At 43.3% G+C, this 18667-nt stretch overlaps 1 protein-coding gene across 1 annotated transcript in view; it reads left to right on the top strand.

Moving 5' to 3' along the window:
* Positions 1 to 18667, top strand: part of LOC147120678 (contactin-associated protein-like 5) — a 1541569-nt gene that overhangs the window by 506369 nt on the left and 1016533 nt on the right. The window contains exon 4 of the mRNA XM_085986862.1: positions 14572 to 14719. Coding sequence (XP_085842988.1) covers positions 14572 to 14719 — 148 coding nt within the window. The remainder of the gene's footprint in view (positions 1 to 14571; positions 14720 to 18667) is intronic.

The following is an 18667-nucleotide window of genomic DNA, read 5'->3' as shown; positions in this document are numbered from 1 at the left end:
AAGTGGGATGTGGAGGAAGAGATTGCTAAAGCTGAGTGCTGGTGAGGAGAGGCAATGGGGATCAGATTGAGGGTGATGGGAAATTCATACTCACTTTTCCAGTGCGCAGAAGGTCATGAAATCTCTTCCTGCACTGAATCCAGGTTCTGCGGGTTACTGATAATGAGTTGACCTCCTCTGCCACCTGGACCCACACAGCCTTGGTCTGCTGGGGAGGCTTCTTCCTCCCTGAAGAAGGGAAGAGCACCTCTTTATGAGCTCTTGCTCCCTCAACTAAAGCCTGCCAGGCAACGTCGTCAAACCTGGGAGCAGACCTAGGTCTCTTGCTGGTCATTCTGCCTCCAGGTCCCTCTAGCATGAAAGGGCAAAAGGTTGGCAGTCTGCAGAAGAAGCAAGGCTTGTTGCAGACCTTAAATGCAGCAGCAATGATGACGTCATCGGAGGGGACTTTCAGTCAGGAAAAACTCATTTGCCATGGGTTCCCACACGTTGGAAATCAATTGGACAATTAAGTTAAAATTGCATCAATCTCCCACATCGATTTAGATTCGGGTGGATAACACGAAATGCGGATAACACGACACCATCCCACACCCGAGTTAAAATCCAGCCCATGTTGTCTCTCAACATTTTAAATTTAAACTCTTTAGTTTCATCTTCAAATGCCTCCATAGCCTTTCAAACCTTATATCTGCAGACCCCTCTCACCTTGTATCTTCCCCCATGCACCTTTCACCCCTTTGACTCTCCTGGATTTTTGAGTTCCTCACCCTTACCCTGAGTTGGTGGTAGAGTTCTTTGCTACCTTAGCTCTATTATTTTTTGAATTTTTTTAAATATTTGACTTGGGAAAAATTCAGGGTAATTTATATTAAGATGGTATTGAGTTAAATTTAATTATAGATGGAATTATCCAAGCACTCCTGTTCTTGGAGTAAAATTAAACCCCACTGGCACTGTTTTATTTATCTAGCATCTTTCATGACTTCAGGACATCTCACAATGCTTAATATCCAATGAAGTACTTTTGAAATGTAGTCACTGTTGAAATATGACTGCCAATTTTACACCATGAAGCCCCATGGAGTACTGGGATAAGGGACCGGTGGTGGTGTTTAAGGGAGGAATGTTGGCCAGGACACCTGAAAAGCTTCCATGCTCTTCTTGGGACAGTGCCGTGGGATCTTTTACTACCACCCGAGAGGGGCAGACGATACCTCGGTGTAATGTCTCATCTGAAAGGCGGCACCTGCGCATGTGCAGCACTCCCACAGTACTGCACTGAAGTGACACCTTAGATTATGTGCTCTGGAGTGAGGCTTGAACCCAAGACATCTGACTCCGAGATGATGGTGCCACCACTGAGCCAAGGGTGACAGGCAGAGATCAGGTAACAGCTATTTGTGGTTGGAACCAATCATTGTGGTTAGGTTAGTTTTTTTTTAAAACTCAGTGAAAGCTGTCAATCTAATGGGAGATTCCTGATTGTGGTGTTCCTGTTCCAACAAAAGATGAGAAGATGCCTGTCATTCTCCGTGATCAGTAGCTCAGTAATAAAATCTCACCCTCTCTCAAATTGCATGATTCAAAGTCCGCAATTGTGCATCTTGTGGAAGAGAACCCACACAGTTGCTGACAGGGATGTCCTTAACCTTTGATCAACTCATTTGGGGGCACGGGTTGGATTTGAGAGAGCTGCTGTTTTTGGACAGAAGCCAGAAAGCTCCACAACCAGTGTCCATCACCGCTTGGAGCTGGAACATGGGTTCAGATTAGCACAGGCAGAGCGTACTTTGGATGTGTTCTGCTTGACATGGGCCCACGCAGAGAGGAGGGGGAACATAGGTCCTCTGAAATGAATAGTGAATGTCAAGGTTAGTCTCCATTTATAGTATGCACTAGCCTCTACTACAGTGGATGTAATTAAAGCATGTATGAAATGTATTGCTTTAAGGCAAGTTAGCATCTGTGCAGCTAGTTAGCTGGTTTAGATGCTGACTCCAGAGCTTGCTACAGGCTCTAAATCCCAACCCTTCTCCAGAGGCCCAGCTCTCCACACTCCATTAGATCTGATTTGTCCAGTTATAACCACCGTTGGACATACCCAACATTATCAGGATTGCATGGATGAACATTCACACTTTGCACTGTGTTGGACGATTTACTCTTACACTGTTGGCAGGAGGTAATCATTGGGCCAAATCTTATTGGAAAAAATAATGGTGCACGCCGTTATTAACGCGCAAATCAGCCAGCTTAATTCAGGGGATTAGGAGACACGGCGGGAGTTGCGAATCTCCAGAAGTTGCTGGTCGATTTACGCTGCTCTGACCTTTGCTTTGCACAACTGGCATCTCACTCATAGCCTCCCCATTACTTTTATAAATTTGCTGGATTTTCACATTAATTGCCATTAAACGCACCACAGAGAGTTAGGGCTGGTAATTAAGAGTGTAAGTACCCTTTTAACGACATGCTTGTTAATTCAATGCCAATCAGTCTCTCTGGCACAGGAAGGGAACAATTTAAAGTGTTCAAACTCCTTCTTGCATTTAGTAAATTCTTAGATATTTTTAAAATTTCACTTAAAATTTTTTTTTCTCACTTTTCTTTCTGTCTATTTCTCTCTCTTAATCCAATCTTTCTTTCCATCTCTTTATTTCTCTTTATTTCTCTTTCTGTTCCTGTTCTGACTAAAATTCACCTTTCTTCTCTGTTATTCCTCTGTTTCTTTTGTCAATCCTTATATCTCATTGGTTAAGGAGATAGACTGTTAGTGCCCGCTTGATTTGCACCCCATCCACCACCTTAAACATTCACTCCCTCCACCACCAGTGCACCGTGGCTGCAGTGTGTACCATCTACAAGATGCACTGCAGCAATTCACCAAGGCTTCTTCGACAGCACCTCCCAAACCTACGACCTCTTCCACCTAGAAGGACAAGGGCAGCAGGCGCATGGAATCACCACCACCTCTAAGTCACACACCATCCTGACTTAGAAGTATATCGCCGATCCTTCATTGTCGCTGGGTCAAAATCCTGGACCTCTCTCCCTAACAGCACTGTGAGAGTACCTTCACCACACGGACTGCAGTGGTTCAAGAAGGCGGCTCACCACCACCTTCTCGAGGGCAACTAGGGATGGGCAATAAATGCTGGTCTTGCCAGTGACACCCAGATCCCATAAACGAATAAAAAAAAAGTCCTGCAGCTCACTAAGGTCCCAGATGCCCCATTGCCCGCGCCAAGCCATTATCTGCTCACACTTCTAGCAAGTAACAGGACAAAAAATTTCGAGGAATTGTTTGCAAGAAAAAGTCTAACTAACAATGCCCCACTTCAGCAAGTTTTGGCCCACTGAGTTTATAACCTTAATGTAACTATATATTTACCATCTCGTTTATTATTGGGTTATTCATTTCACAATACTGCTATTAAATTCCCCCACCCCCATATGTTAAATAATACTAGCAAATGAGTATTAAACATTGAAAAATGAAGTAAAAATGGAAATGAGCTGATCAATATGAATCATGAAGCAGATTGAGACCTGTGGCAGAATCTATTATTACTGTTTGAGCCTTGTTTTTCTGGACCTGTTCAGCTTTCAAGAAACATTGCCATCAAGCTCAATCAGTAAACAAGAACGTCTCAAAGCTGCTGACACTCTGAAAAGTGTGATTGTTTGACACCTACTCACATGTTAGTATTCCAAGAGTTTATCTTCAAGTCGGGCAACAGTGTTGCACACGCAATGGTAAACTCAAGTATTTTTCTATGTTAGCAGAGCCGAGTCCATTTTAGTGCCCCATTTTGCTTTGTGACAAAACAATTGTCAGCTCGTAACAATCAGATGCCTTCTCATTCATGAAGGCCTTTGATAAGATACCCCATAATAGACTGATGAATAAGGTCAGAGAATGCAGAGTCAGGGGACAAGTAGCAGAATGGATTGCTGGCTGGCTTCAGGACAGAAAGCAGAGAGTGGGAGTAAAGGGTAGTTATTCACAGTGGCAGAAAGTGGGTAGTGGTGTTCCACAAGGATCAGTGCTGGGACCACTGCTGTTCACAATTTGCATTAACGATTTAGACTTTGGAATCAAAAACACAATTTCTAAATTTTCGGATGATATCAAGTTGGAGGGGATAGTCAATACTGAGGAGGACTGCAACAAATTACAGGAGGACATTAATAAACTTGCAGAATGAGCAAATAATTGTCAAATGAAGTTCAACACAGATAAATGTGAGGTATTACATTTTGGTAGGAAGAATATCGAGTTCACTTATCACTTGGAGGGTGCGAGTCTAGGTGGGGTAGAGGAACAAAGGGATCTCGGAGTACAAATACACAAATCACTAAAAGTTGTGCCACAGGTAGCAAGGCCATAAAAAAAGCAAACCAAGCACTAGGGTTTATTTCTGGAGGGATAGAATTGAAAAGCAGGGAAGTTATGCTAAACCTGTATCGAACCTTGGTTAGACCACACTTAGAGTGCTGTGTACAGTTCTGGTCGCCATATTATAAAAAGGAGATAGAGGCACTGGAGAGGGTGCAGAGAAGATTTACCAGGATGATACCAGAAATGTGAGGGTATACATATCAGGAAGAGATGAACAGGCTGGGTCTCTTTTCCCTTGAAAAGAGAAGGCTGAGGGGTGACCTCATTGAGGTTTATAAAATTATGAAAGGTTTTGATAGAGTGGATACAGAGAGTATGTTTCCACTTGTGGGGATGAGCATAACTAGAGGCCATCAATATAAGATAGTCACCAAGAAATCCAATAGGGAATTCAGAAGAAACTTATTTACCCAGAGAGTGGTGAGAATGTGGAACTCGCTACCACAGGGAGTGGCTGAAGCGAATAGTATGGATGCATTTAAGGAGAGGCTGGACAAACATCTGAGGGAGAAGGGAATAGAGGGTTACGCTGATAGACTTAGATGAGGAAAGACGAGAGGAGGCTTGAGTTGGGCATGGACTGGTTGGGCTGAATGGCCTGTTTCTGTGCCGTATATCCTATGTACAGGAAACTCTCAATTTACTGGCACCTAAATAACCAGAAATCTCTGTTAACCGGCAAAATTCAGGAGTAGGTTCAGATAAGTTTTACTTCATATTAGTGGCAGTTCCTGGATCTCTGGCTGTGTAACTGGGGCTCCTACACTTGTTGCTAAGCAACAGAGACGCTTGGTCTGTGGCCGGAGTTCCTGCACATGTTGCTAAGCAACAGGGAAGCCTGGATTTGTTGCTGTGTACGGAGCTCCCGTACCTTTTAACTATACCTCTCTGTAATCCGGACTTTTTGATAAACCGGCACAACGCCGGTCCCATCGGTGCCGGATAATAAAGAGTTTCCTGTAATGTAATGAAATAAAAATGGAAAATGATGGAAAGGTACAACGCACCTGCTCAACTTCTGAGGGGAGGAAAAATTGGTCAATGTTTCAGTCAGAGACCTTTTTGTCAGAATTGAATTGTTAACCCGTCTGTTGTCTCTTCAGATGTTGATGCTCCTGTTGTGTATTTCCAGCACCTGCAGTTCTTTTCTTCTCACTCTTCCTCACTCTCGTTCATGTGGTTCCTTTAGTAAATACAACGAATGATGATTTAGTTCAGTTGTGTGTCACGGGGGGGGGGGGGGGGATGGGGGAAGGATCATTTATGTTTACGTGATTTAAATTATTTCATTATAATGTGAAACTACATATGAAGTGCGAAAATAATGAAAGCCAGACTACATACCGTGTTGCGGTGAGCTCTCCTGGTGAGTCAGTGGGTAGATGCACTGTACGGTACTGATCAGCAGGGTCCCAGATTGATTGTCTGGTTTGTGATGAGTTGCCAATTATAATTGGGATTTTGGAATCTCAAATGTTGGGGCTAAAACTGACCTGTACAAATCCTGGTTCAGGGAAGGGAAAAAATATCAGTGGATTGCCTCTTCTAATAACTAGAAAATGCGTCCTTTGATTGGGGGGGGGGGGGCACGGCGGGGGTAGGGGTGGTGGTGGCGGTGTGTGTGTTAAGTGTGTTAGTTAGCAGGAGTAGGCCATACGGCCCCACCTGCTCCACCATTCAATAAGATCATGGCTGATCTTCAACTCCACTTCCCCACTCTTGCCCTGAGGCAGAATCTTATTATTACTGTTTGAGTAACTGCCTTGTTTTTCTGGGCCTGTTCAGCTTTCAAGAACCATTGCCATCAAGTTCAAACAGTAAACGAGAACGTCTCAAAGATGCTGACACTCTGAAGAGTGCGATTGGTTGACACCTACTCACGTGTTAGTATCCTATGAGTTTAACCTCAAGTCGGGCAACAGTGTTGCATACGCAATGGCAAACTCATGTATTTTTCTATGTTAGCAGAGCCGTGTCCATTTTAGTGCCCAGCTTTACTTTGATTCCCTTAGTGCCCAAAAATCTATCGATCTCTGTCTTGAATATACTCAACGACTGAGCCTCCACAGCCCTCTGGGGTAGGGAATTCCAAAGATTCACCACCCTCTGGGTGAAGAAATTTCTCCTCATCTCATTCCTAAATGGCCGACTCCTTATCCTGAGACTATGCCCCCTAGTTCTAGTCTCCCCAGCCAGGGGAAACAGCCTCTCAACATCTACCCTGTCAATCCCTCTCAAACACACTTGTATGTTTCAATGAGGTCAGTTTTAATTCTTCTGAACTCCATAGAGTATCGGCCCATTCTACTCAATCTTCCATCATAGGACAACCCTCTCATCCCAGGAATCGATCGAGTGAACCATTGTTGCAGCAAGTATCTCCTTTCTTGGGTACAGAAGATCTGCACACAGTGCTCCAGGTGTATGTCAGAATGGTTGGTTTGCATTACTGTCCTCCTTAGTCCATTGTCCAAGGTCTCACTCAAGAGAGCCACCGGAGAGCGACTGTTATCTGTGCAACATTCCCATTTTGAGTTGCCCCCTACAGGAGAGATGGGGAAAGGGAGAATAAGCACGGAACATTGAATACCATAAATTATTCTAAATGAGTGCAAGAGACTATGGAGGTAATTTTGACTTTGGGCGACAATGTAAAATGGTCGATATCGGATCAGCCACCCATTATAAACTTCTTAACTGAAGGAAGTTGTCAATAAAGTGACAGAAAAAAATGTTTGAGTGATCAGACTGTCGACCGCGCAGGGTTAATATTATGTATTGGAAAAATTATTTCAAGCAATACTGTGCTCAGCTAAGCTAAGCATTGGGATAATCAAGTGAAATCCTATTATATTCAGCTTTTAATCTCCCTGTAATTACAGTATTGAACAGGAAAACATAATTCCTGTCATTTGTGATTATTACAGTTACTATACTATCACACAGTACAATAGCACAAATATCTCCTCACTACTACAGTCCAGCAACAATATATGTTAGGAATTATATGTGAGAATATGTTGTGACTAAACAAAAAGAGCATTTGGTTGAACCTCCCTGTAACACACATCATCCTCCCGTCGTCGTCCACATTCCCTCCTTTACCTGAACACGTTGAAGTATGATTCCACGGGTGTCAACCACCATCTGGTCGTTGTCCCAAGTGTCCATTCCATATGTCCACTGGGGACATCGCAGTTGAGTCCTCATCTGCCATCTATACACTTACACAATGGGTCACTGCATAACATTGAAGAGCAGGAATACTCTCATAGAAACATAAAAGATAGGAGCAGGAGTAGGCCATTTGGCCCCTTGAGCCTGCACCGCCATTCAATGCGATCATGGCTGATCATCCAAATTCAGTACCCTGTCCCTGCTTTCTCCCCATATCCCTTGACCCACTTAGCCTTAAGAAATATATCTAACTCATTCTTGAATATATTTAATGAATTGGCCTCAACTCTCTTCTGTGGTAGAGAATTCCACAGGTTCACCACTCTCTGGGGGAAGAAATTCCTCCTCATCTCAGTCCTAAATGGCTTACCCCTTATTCTTAGACTGTGACCCCTGGTTCTGGACTCCCCCGCCATCGGGAACAGCCTTCCTGCATCTAGTCTGTCTAGTCCTGTTAGAATTTTATAAGTTTCAATGAGATCCCCTCTCATTCATCTAAACTCTAGAGAATATAAGCCTAATCGACCCAATCTCTCCCCATACGTCATTCCTGCCATCTCAGGTATCAGTCTGGTGAATCTTTGCTGCACTCCCTCCATGGTAAGAACATCCTTCCTCAGATAAAGCGACCAAAACTGCACACAATACTCAAGGTGTGGTCTCACCAAGGCCCTGTACAACTGCAGCAAGACATCCTTGTTCCTGTACTCGAATCCTCTCGCTACGAAGGCCAGCATACCATTTGCCTTCTTAACCGCCTGCTGCACCTGCATGCTTACCTTCAGCGACTGGTGCACAAGGACACCCAGGTCTCGTTGCACTTCCTCTTTTCCCAATCTATTGCCGTTCAGATTATAATCTGCCTTCCTGAATTGTTCCCACCCCCACCCTCCAACCAACGCCCGAGGCCAAACTTGCTGCTGCTTCTTTCGTATGGTAGTACCAAAGCAAATCAAATGTCACTATCTAAGTCAGAGATCCAGGCCAAAGCTTCCGGTGTAACAGCGTGGATATCTTGCAGGCTGCCTGCGAATTTCCTCTGAGGGCAGTGCTCAATGATGTGCTCCAGGGTCTGATTAGGAGCTCCACAGTCGCATGATGGGGATGCCATCTATGGAGAAGGTGGCAGCATCTGCCATGACCGGTTCTGAGGTGGTTGATGGTTGTCCACTGTTTGCGAGGTGGCTGATGATGACAGCCTTCTCGATCACAACTAATATCATCTCAAAGGACACCGAACTTGTTGTTAACTCGACCTCCTGGTGACAGTAGCAAACCAAGCCAAACTTGCTGAGGCTAATTAGTACACAGACCTGGGATCAATCCTAGGACCCTCCTGGTTTATATGCCTCAGTTCCACATCAGGCAATTCATTTATTCACCAAGCCATCATAGGAGCTCATACAAGTTTAATCTCGGGATCGTAATCAGATACATAAACAAACTTGAAATGAAATTCTCATACTTTGTCAATTAATAATTACCCTGCAGCTTTTGTATGATGCGCAGTAAGTTAGAAAATCAAGAGACTTGCTTGGAAACAGACTTCAAATAGAAATAGGTACAACCTGTCTTATTGAAACAACTTGAGGCGTTTTCTAGATCAGGCTATGCTTTGTATTTCCATCATTTTCTAACTTTTATTTGGTTAGACTGTGGTTGAGAATTCACCAGCATTATTCAATGTGATGTTTGTACTTTTCTCTCATAAATAGCACATTGAAGATATTGAGAAATAAGTAAATTCCAAAATCATATAGCTGCCCACTAAACAGTATAATCCAGTAATTGGTGCAGTCAGTCTTTACATTATTAATGTTGAATGTTTAGTTGGCTTATTCTTTGTAGAGATTGTCTGTATCTGATATCCTTATGCATAATAAATACACTAGTACTTATTATTAAAAAAAACAATATTCTTCCCATTGCTTCCCCTTCTCTATCATTGCTTGATTATTTATTAAGAGACTTGAGCACAAAAATCTCGGCTGACACTCCAGTGCAGTGCTGAGGGAGTGCTGCACTGTCGGAGGTCCCGTCAGCTCCCTCAGGTGGACGTAAAAGATCCAATGGCACTATTTCAAAGAAGAGCAGGGGAGTTATCCCCGGTGTCCTGGGCCAGTATTTACCCCACAATCAACATCACTAAAACATTATCTGGCCATTATCTCATTGCTGTTTGTGGGAGCTTGCTGTGCGCAAATTGGCTGCCGCATTTCCTACATTACAACAGTGACTCCACTTCAGGAGTGCTTAACAGGCACTAAAGTGCTTTGGGATGTCCTGAGGTCATGAGAGGCGCTATATAAATTCACATCTTTCTTCTTCTTTCTTTTATTGAAAGCTAATGTTCTTGGATTTGTAATTCCAGATTAAGTATTTATATAGCAAGGTACAGTTGCTTCATCTTTCATTTCATTTTATTTCATGGATTTAGCAACAGAAGAAGGGGGAAAAAATAATTAATTGAGAAGCATGTGTGAAGGGCCAAGGGTCATAATGGAGGACACCACCATGTTTAAAAAGAGTAGCAAAGTAGACAAGATGAATCAACAAACTATGGCTAGGTTATTGCCAAAACTGGATTTTAAAACCTTGTAGATTATAAGAGTAAGGAAGACTGAAGGGAGTAAGGTGTTCCATAGTTTTGAGGTCTTGAGGAAAGAATGAATTAGGGTAGGAGATGGTGTGATGAGTATCAAGTTCAACATAGTGAGGATGGAGGGGAAAGAAAGGAAGACTTGCATTTATATAGTGCCTTTCACAAACACTGGACATCCCCAAGCGCTTTACAGCAACTTTTGAAGTGGAGTCACTGTTATAATGTAAGAAACACGGCAGCCAATTTGCGCACAGCAAGCTCCCACAAACAGCAATGTGATAATGACCAGATAATCTGTTCTTTTAGTGATGTTGATTGAGGGAAAAATATTGGCCAGGACACCGGGGAGAATGCCCCTGCTCTCTTTTGAAATAATGCCATGGGATCTTTTACGTCCACCTGAGAGAGCAGACGGGGCCTCGGTTTAACGTCTCATCTGAAAGACGGCACCTCTGGCAGTGCAGCACTCCCTCAGTACTGCACTGGAGTGTTGGCCTAGATTTTTGTGCTCAAGTCTCTGGAGTGGGTCTCTGGAATAAGTAGGATGGCATATTTGAAACTTGGGAGAAACTTTTTGAGGAGCACTGATCACAGTAGTATTGATAACATTGTGAGAGAGATAAGAAAAATCGTAATGGAGGATGAGAGTGAGAAGATAGAAGCTAGAGCTGAGAAAAAGATTTCTCGTTGAATGACTAGCTTCTTGCATCCAGCCCAGGAGTGTGAGGGAGGTGTTAGATTAATGGCATACCAGGTTAATACACTGGCATCAATAAAGCTTTAATGCTGCCCCTTTTTCTCCTCTTCTAAAGGTTTTGATTCCAAGCTGGGATATAGGTCCACATTGTACCTTGCCCAAGTGGCCATATGTGAATCTACAGTGAGCGAGGGCAAACTTTTCCTAGCTGAGTCTGGTCCAGCCCTCTCTGGGCATATAGGTGTACTTCCTTGCAAATAACAATCACAAATAAAGATGCTAACTGGTTATTTTTTCCCTCTCGAGCCCAGTGGTATTGACACCATTTGCAGCAACTGTACTGCTATCGTGGCTAAAATCAGCTAACCTAGCGCAAACCAGGAATCAAACCAGAGACCATTACACACTACTGGCTCTGAAGGGATAATTACTAGTCCTAGCCCTTTTAGGGCTACCCTGGATCAGGCGTATTCCTCAGACGTTCACTTTCAACTAAAGTTTGAGGTAGCCGAATCCTAAAGATGCTTAATTGGGTCTAAAGGTCCGGACTATCTCTCGCTAAAGGAAAGGAACAACCTGGAAATGTTACCGTCCTCCAGATAGCACTTTTAATAAGTTTAGCTAGACTGTAATGTTCCGGATATTATGAGGGTCCAGAAAACTCCCCCAGAATTCTGCAACTCCTCATCAAAGAGTGTACAGAGATTGAGTTCGCAAGTTTGATACAGAAGTATTATGTGAGATAATTCTAAAAATATATATTTATTAAAGAACCGACATGTATTTTACAGTTGGTGAGTCAATCGCAACATTAACAGTTCTAAAAAGAGAAAGCTTTACAATCTTATCAGGGATCCTTATTCTCAAATCTTAACTTCGCTACAGTTTTACAGTTCTTAAAGTTTATTCAGGATATCCACCAAACTCAAATACAGTACCATTGATCCCCGAGATACAAAGAGTTGTAGACTTACAGAGCCTGCCTCTGAAGCCGAGAATCGCTTTGCCCCTTTGGAGTGAATCTAGTATCCTATTTGAGAGTTCAATATTTATACCCTTTTCCAGTGGAATTCCTTTAAGGTTTTCTACTGATGTAAGCTAATTATCTCTAGTCATTTTTCTGCTGACCCCTGCAATTCTTAATCATCTCAGCTGGTAGCATTAAGAATCATGGCCTAGAAATTAGGTAGAGCCCCGCCAGCTCGCTGGCGCCCAGAATTTACCGCTGGGCGCGGAGCCACTCGCGCCCAACCGATATTCGGTTTCAGTGCCCAAAGTCGAGGACGGCCGCTGTTCAAGGGTGTGGCCGCCCCCGCTTGGGGCGCTGAAACTGAATATCGGCGCGTTAGTTGCCGCAGCGCCACCCGCAGCGGAGCGGCAGGCTGCGGTACTGCAGGCCTTCCTCCCTCTCTTAAGGGGGAGGTGCCTGCAACAGCCGGAGCCCCGATCGCGAGTGCTGGCAAAAGAGCCCGGCACAACGGAGAAGTGCCGGGCTCCCGGAAACCAGCCGGCAATGCCGCGGGGGGGGGGGCCGGGGAAGGAGGTGCAGGCAGGCGGCTGCCGAAAAAGCGGCCGGCCGCACCTCCACCTTAAAGCGCCCCACTAAGGCTGCATTACGGACTCGGTCTCTGAATGTTATTAGCGGCTGCCACGGAAGAGGCGGCCGCTACTGAAGATGGGGGTCGGGCCGGTGTCGGGGCGGAACCGGGGCACTGCGCACACCGATGACGTCATCGGTGGCGGTGCAGTGCTACCGGCTACCGCCGCAATTAGCGCGTCACTGAATTTAGCCCGAAGTTTCCAGACTGGCGCAGAAGCCCTCTTTGGGCGGTAACTGGGCGCAAAGCCCACTGAATTTCTAGGCCCATGTCTCTACCCTAGGTGTCCTAAGCTTACCATAAAAACGGTGTGACAGCAGGTGTTTCTATTTGATGTTATTTTTACTAAGGCCTTCTGTTTGTGCTCTTGCAATTAGAACACCTTAACTTAGATGATCTATGCAATTCTTAGTCACCTCAGCTGGTTGTAACACAGAATCGTGTCTCTCCTCCATAGGTGTTCTAAGTTTAACACAAAAACGGTGTGGCAGCAGGTGTTTCTTTTACTTGATGTCATTTTTACGAAGGCATATGTTTCTTAATTTTATGTGCCTCTTTACAAAGTGTAACTTAGAACACCTTAACCAGGATGCACCATTGTCTTCTTGCCAAAGATTCAGACCGTCAGGAGCCTCCAACCTTCTGTTTCAATAAGGTTATTGATTCAGTGTCAACAACCATCCCATCCCCATAGCCTGAATGCTGTTAACAATACAGCTTCTCCATAGTTAGGTTTCTAGATTTCCAAACCCAGTTTGTCATGTTTTAATAAGACTAGAATTCTTTCATAGAATGGTGTATTTTTCTGAATAGGTTTTATGGCTCATTCCTTCACAGCTCCAGATCCTACCACTGCCCACTTTGGTCACTCCAGAGTTGGCTGGGACTTTATGCTTGATTTGTATTGAACAAAATCCACGTTGGCTCAGGGTTAAAGGGTTCAACAGAAATACACTGCTTGTGAAAAGGTGACAGACCCCAGAATCCTTTGGTATTGTATGCTGTCAATGCAATGCCACAGGTGAACTTGCATATGATTTATCAATATTCTGTTGTGAGAAAACAATACAATAGTACACAGTCATAGATATTGCAAGTTCTTGAATTTTATATTACTCTACAGGTAGAGGCAGAAACCCTCATCACATTTAAAAAGTACTTGGATATGCACTTGAAGTGCTGTAACCTACAAGGCTATGGACCAAGAGCTGGAAAGTGGGATTAGGCTGGATAGCTTTTTTTTTGACCGCCACAGACATGTGCCGTAAACTTCTATATGATATAATTCTATGTTCTTCTTGCTAGGTTTAACTGAGGACTTTGAAATTCCCATGAATCCTCATTTAACCTGTTTACAGATTTGAAAGCATATATAGGGCATAAACTATGAGCAAGGAGTCGGGAGATAGAAGAGAGTAAGGCATATATAATAGAGACTCATAAAAGTAAATGTAAAATTAATAAAGGCTCAAGCAAAAGGAAAAGAAAGAAATGATATAATGAGAAAAGAAAGAGGCGAGATTAACTAGTTGCAACATTTTGGAAGGAACAAAGAGAAATGGGAGTGTAAGTTTAAGGGAGGAAAAGTGGAAAATAAGTGATAAAGAAAATGTTGAGGAAAGAACAAGGCAAGACTTCCTCTCATCACTATGTCTAATCATATTCTAAGCCAGTTCATGAAGAATAGCTTTATTAAATTGTTGCACATAACCTGACAAAAGAAATCCTCCCCATAGTGGGTGATGTGCTGGAAGTGAAATCTTCAAACATTTCTATAAGCTTTGCTTTGATATAAGGATAGAAAGCTGTGTTTACAATGTCACTAACACACAGCAAATCTTCACTCCAAAATGAAAGAGTTAAAAAAATGGAGGTATAGCAAACGGAAAACAGGCTAGAAGATTAAATAAGTATTGAAGACAGACTTGGTTTACAAAGGTACATTTTGTCAGAAAAAAATCTCCTGAGCTTGAAGACAGTAACACTAACTCAGAAATGTCCTATTGCTTCTTTTGGGTGTAAGGAGCAATTAAGGAATTATTGATTGAAAGTTGCCATCATTAATCTCTCTCTCTCTCATCTTTCTTCATAGGCTTTTCCAGGAAACTCTAATGCAGACAGCGTTGTGCACTACAAGCTGCAGTACTCCATCAGAGCCAGATTCCTTCGCTTTGCCCCTCTCGAGTGGAATCCCAACGGTAGAATAGGAATGAGAGTTGAGGTTTACGGCTGCTCTTACAGTAAGTACAAGTTATCAAAGGAAACGAGTGTGTATTTGATTTCAAGTGATTATTTTCACTGAGAATGGGATGTCCATCACATGATAATGAGGCACTTTGTTTTAATGTTATAGACAAAGACTTGCACTTAGCACCTAAGCTCATCTCTCGGGAATTTCTTAAAGTGCTTCACGTGCCAAGAATTACTTTTGAAGTTCTGTCACTGTTAATGTAAGCAAACACAGCAAGATCCCAAAGAACAACCTGATTAATTCAGTTCGTCTGTTTTCAGATTTCCAGCATCCCCCAGTATTTTGCTTTTGTAAGTCTGTTTTCAGTGGTGTTGGGTGAGAGCAGAATGTTGACCAGGACACTGGGAGAACTTCAAATAGTGCCACAGGATCTTCAACACCTACTTAAACAGCCTTAGTATAACATCTCGTCCGAAGGACTGTACCTCCAGCAATGCTGCCCTGCGTCAGTACTAGCCGGGAGTGTCAGCCGAGTTTATGTGTTTATTTTTTTTCAAAGTTTGAGAGGACAACTGTTTAAAAATATTAAATTAGGCAGTCAAGATCCAATTCCTAATGTGCATGAAACCACAGCACAAAACTGACCCTAATTTGATATTCTCACAGAGCCCATTAAGTGGCCGATGTGGTAAAAGGAAAAATGTTCCAGCCTACTCGGGAATACTCCTCTGAGATTATTGGGACCGAGCAGAGGAGATTCATTCGGTATTGACCTGTGCTGTTTCTTTTTTTTTTAGCACAAATTGTCACGTTAAAGAAAATCAAAAACAATACATGAAACCATGTTTAAAAAATGTTACATAGACGATGGTGACTGGGCAATATTGTGATGTACCTCATATTGTGACTGAATTGTGGCTAAATGGAAATACTTATCAAATGAAGCAGTCTTCTTCTCATCTACCTATTTAAATATTTTTAAACTTTTAACAATTTATTTTAATGAATGTTAATTAAGGACAGTTATGAATGTAATGGGTGCTTTAATCTTCCTCATTATGTCAACCAACATGCCTTTTGCATCTATCCAAGGTAACGGTGCAAATTGCAATAATTCTCTAAATGGGGACTTAATTTAATTTTCTTTTTTGCCCCAAGTGCCAAACGTAGCTTTAAGGAGGGTTCACAGAACTAATATAAATTCAAAACCTATTTATGCACATAAGTTACAGCGGGTTTCAGTTGGTTTGCACCTCCCATTAGCGCCTTAAGAGGGCGCTAATGGGGCGCAAAGCAACGAGCGCCTGGGCGTGGCAATGTTTGCGCCGCTCACAAAATTAACTAGGCATTTTGCGGTGGCACTAAACACTACCGCCACGATCTCCTGCGCCGGCAGATCGTGATGTCAGTCGAGTGCGCAACACCCCGGTAGCGCCCAGGACCGGATATTGAGTGGCGCCCCCTGCCTTACTGCCTGCCGCTAGCAACGACAGGTTGAGGGGAGCGTTTTGGAGTCAGGAAGGGACTGGGGGAGCGCTATTTAAAGGCGACCGCTTCCTGCCTTTTTTTGTTGGTGACATTTTTGCACCACGCATTCTGAGAGAGAGAGAGACTTCTGGAGAGATTCAACGCTGTGTGAAGGAGTTTTGGGTACTGAGCAGCACTTTGCAGGTTCATTTTGATTTGCTCTTCCTTGTATCGATTTAGAAGGGACTGTGGGGGCTGCACTCTGCGCTCTTTCCCTGGGTCTCTCCATTGTTCTTTCCAGCAGATTTGACGTACAGGTCTCTCCAGGCTGAGATTCAAGGTTGCAATGAGCAGGATTTGGATGGAGAGCAAAATCAACCCTGCCCTTTAAGATAAAAGCAGAAAATACTGGAGAAACTCAGCAGGTCAAGCAGCATCTGTGAAGAGAGAAAGAGAGTTAACGTTTCAGGTCGATGGCCTTTCATCAGAAGTCCCCTTTAAGAACTAGCCGGAGCCAGTGTGTCTGTGTTCCATTGCTGACTGACATCACATGAGCTTCGCCAGCGCTCTGAGGTAGCGCCTCGCTCTTCGGCCTTTGCGCCTTAAGACAGGTGTGAAGCGCCTGATTTAGCGCTCCAATCACCTCCAGGGGCGATTAAAGCCAAGTTTGCTGTCGGAGGCGATAATTAGCGCCAGGCGCTAAACTTTGCGCACGGCTGATAATGGCGCCCCAAACGGGGCGATACTGAATTTTTCCCCCGGCATGTTTAAGAACAGGAGTTGTATAACTGAAGCAGCACTTCCTTACTTTTGTATTCCAGTCCGTTTGAGATAAAGGCCAAATTCCATTAGCCTTTTTGATTGCTTTTTTGTACCTGTGCACTAGATTTTAGTGATTTGTGTATATGAACAGCTATATCCATTTGCGTCTCCACAGCTCCTAGTCTCTCACCATTAAGGAAATATTCCAAATTATCTTTCTTGGATCTAAAGTGGATGATCTCACAACCCCCACATTGAACTCCATCTGCCATAGTTTTGCCCACTCACTTAGTCTGTCTTTGTCCCTTTATAACTTCCTTCTCCCATCTGTGCCTCCTAACTTAGCATCACCTGCAAACTTAGATACACAACTCTCTATTCCTTCATCTAAGTCATTAATGTATATATGGTGAAAAGCTGAGGCCCCAGAACAGAACCTTGGGGAACACCGCATGTCACATCGCACCAATCAGAGAACACTGTTTACTCCTACTCCGACATCTACCTCGCAACCAATTACTAACCCATGTTGCAAGGTTACCTCCAATTCTAAGCACTTTCACTTTGGTAAGGTTACGCACAAGAGATGATTAACAAGGTCCTTCTTAATATCCATATAGACGACATCCATTGACCCTCCCTATTCCCCATGGCAGTGACCTCCCAAAAAAAAAATTCAACTAGATTAGTCAGACAGGACCTACTCTTCAAAAATCCATGCTGACTCTCTTTGGGTCGCTGCACCTAATGTGCATTTGATGGCTTCAAACTTTTATTTTCAGGCATTAAAGAGAGATATAAAGAAGGAATATGATGTAAGTTTCACGCTTTCCTTGTGCCCCAATAGTTCACAGTAATTCCCGCTAGGCTATGTTGGATTTTATGTGTGATAATGAGGTTGGCAGGAAATTCTGCCGTAAGTACCGGTTTCCACGATCGGCATAGAAACCAGCATAACATTACGGTTATGCCATTTCCGAAAATTCTAGGCCAATATTTCCTTCCATTTGCTGAGTGTCCTTTCCTTCATATTGTTTTAGATTAATGAGTTTGGGGCAGACCCTAACCATTTTATCTTGGTCCTCCACTAAAAATGTCAATGTGAGTGCAAAGAGTTAGAAAAATAGGGGGCACCCAGCAATGAGATCTTTTTGCCAGAAACCAAAAATTAATAAATAAGAGGTTGTGCTCCGGGAGAGGAGATCGCAGAGCCTTGACTCTCAGTGGATTATCAGTACTGCGGCAAGGGTGATTCGGACACGTATGCCTTCATCTCTAACACTAAAACATCAGTATAAAATAAAGAGGTGGGGGAGAGATGAGCAAGCAATATTTTTAATTGTTCCATTCAGTCATACAGACTTGCTGTTAGTGGGATGGGGTTCTGGCCTTGCCAAAAATGGAAGAGTTATGGCACCTTGCATCGTATTAGCTTCAACTGACAGCTTGGTTATTGTAGCAAGTGTGGGGTGCTTAGTTCTTATAAAGGTAGTAACAGCAAACCAAAAGTATTTGTAATGTATTGCCAAGGAATGGTGAGACAGTCATCATGTTGTCTTAGTTCACCACTAAAAACGTCACTCCGAGCGCAAGGAACTAGAAAATGGGATCGCCCGGCAATAAATTTTCTTTACCAAAAACAGACTCTCTCCCCAAACCAACCATGTGAAATTTCTATTTCCCTGTTGACACTGTAGGAATTGAGAGTAGAAGGTTGAAATAAAGATCTCAACAGTTCATCAGGGTGCATGCAATAACTTCAATTCAT

This window comes from Somniosus microcephalus, chromosome 4 (assembly GCF_052327205.1).
Source record: "Somniosus microcephalus isolate GS21.2 chromosome 4, FLI_Smic_1.0, whole genome shotgun sequence".
Classification (NCBI taxonomy): Eukaryota; Metazoa; Chordata; class Chondrichthyes; order Squaliformes; family Somniosidae; genus Somniosus; species Somniosus microcephalus.
Note: the sequence above shows the minus strand (reverse complement) of the source record. Positions and strands in the feature narration are given on the sequence as shown.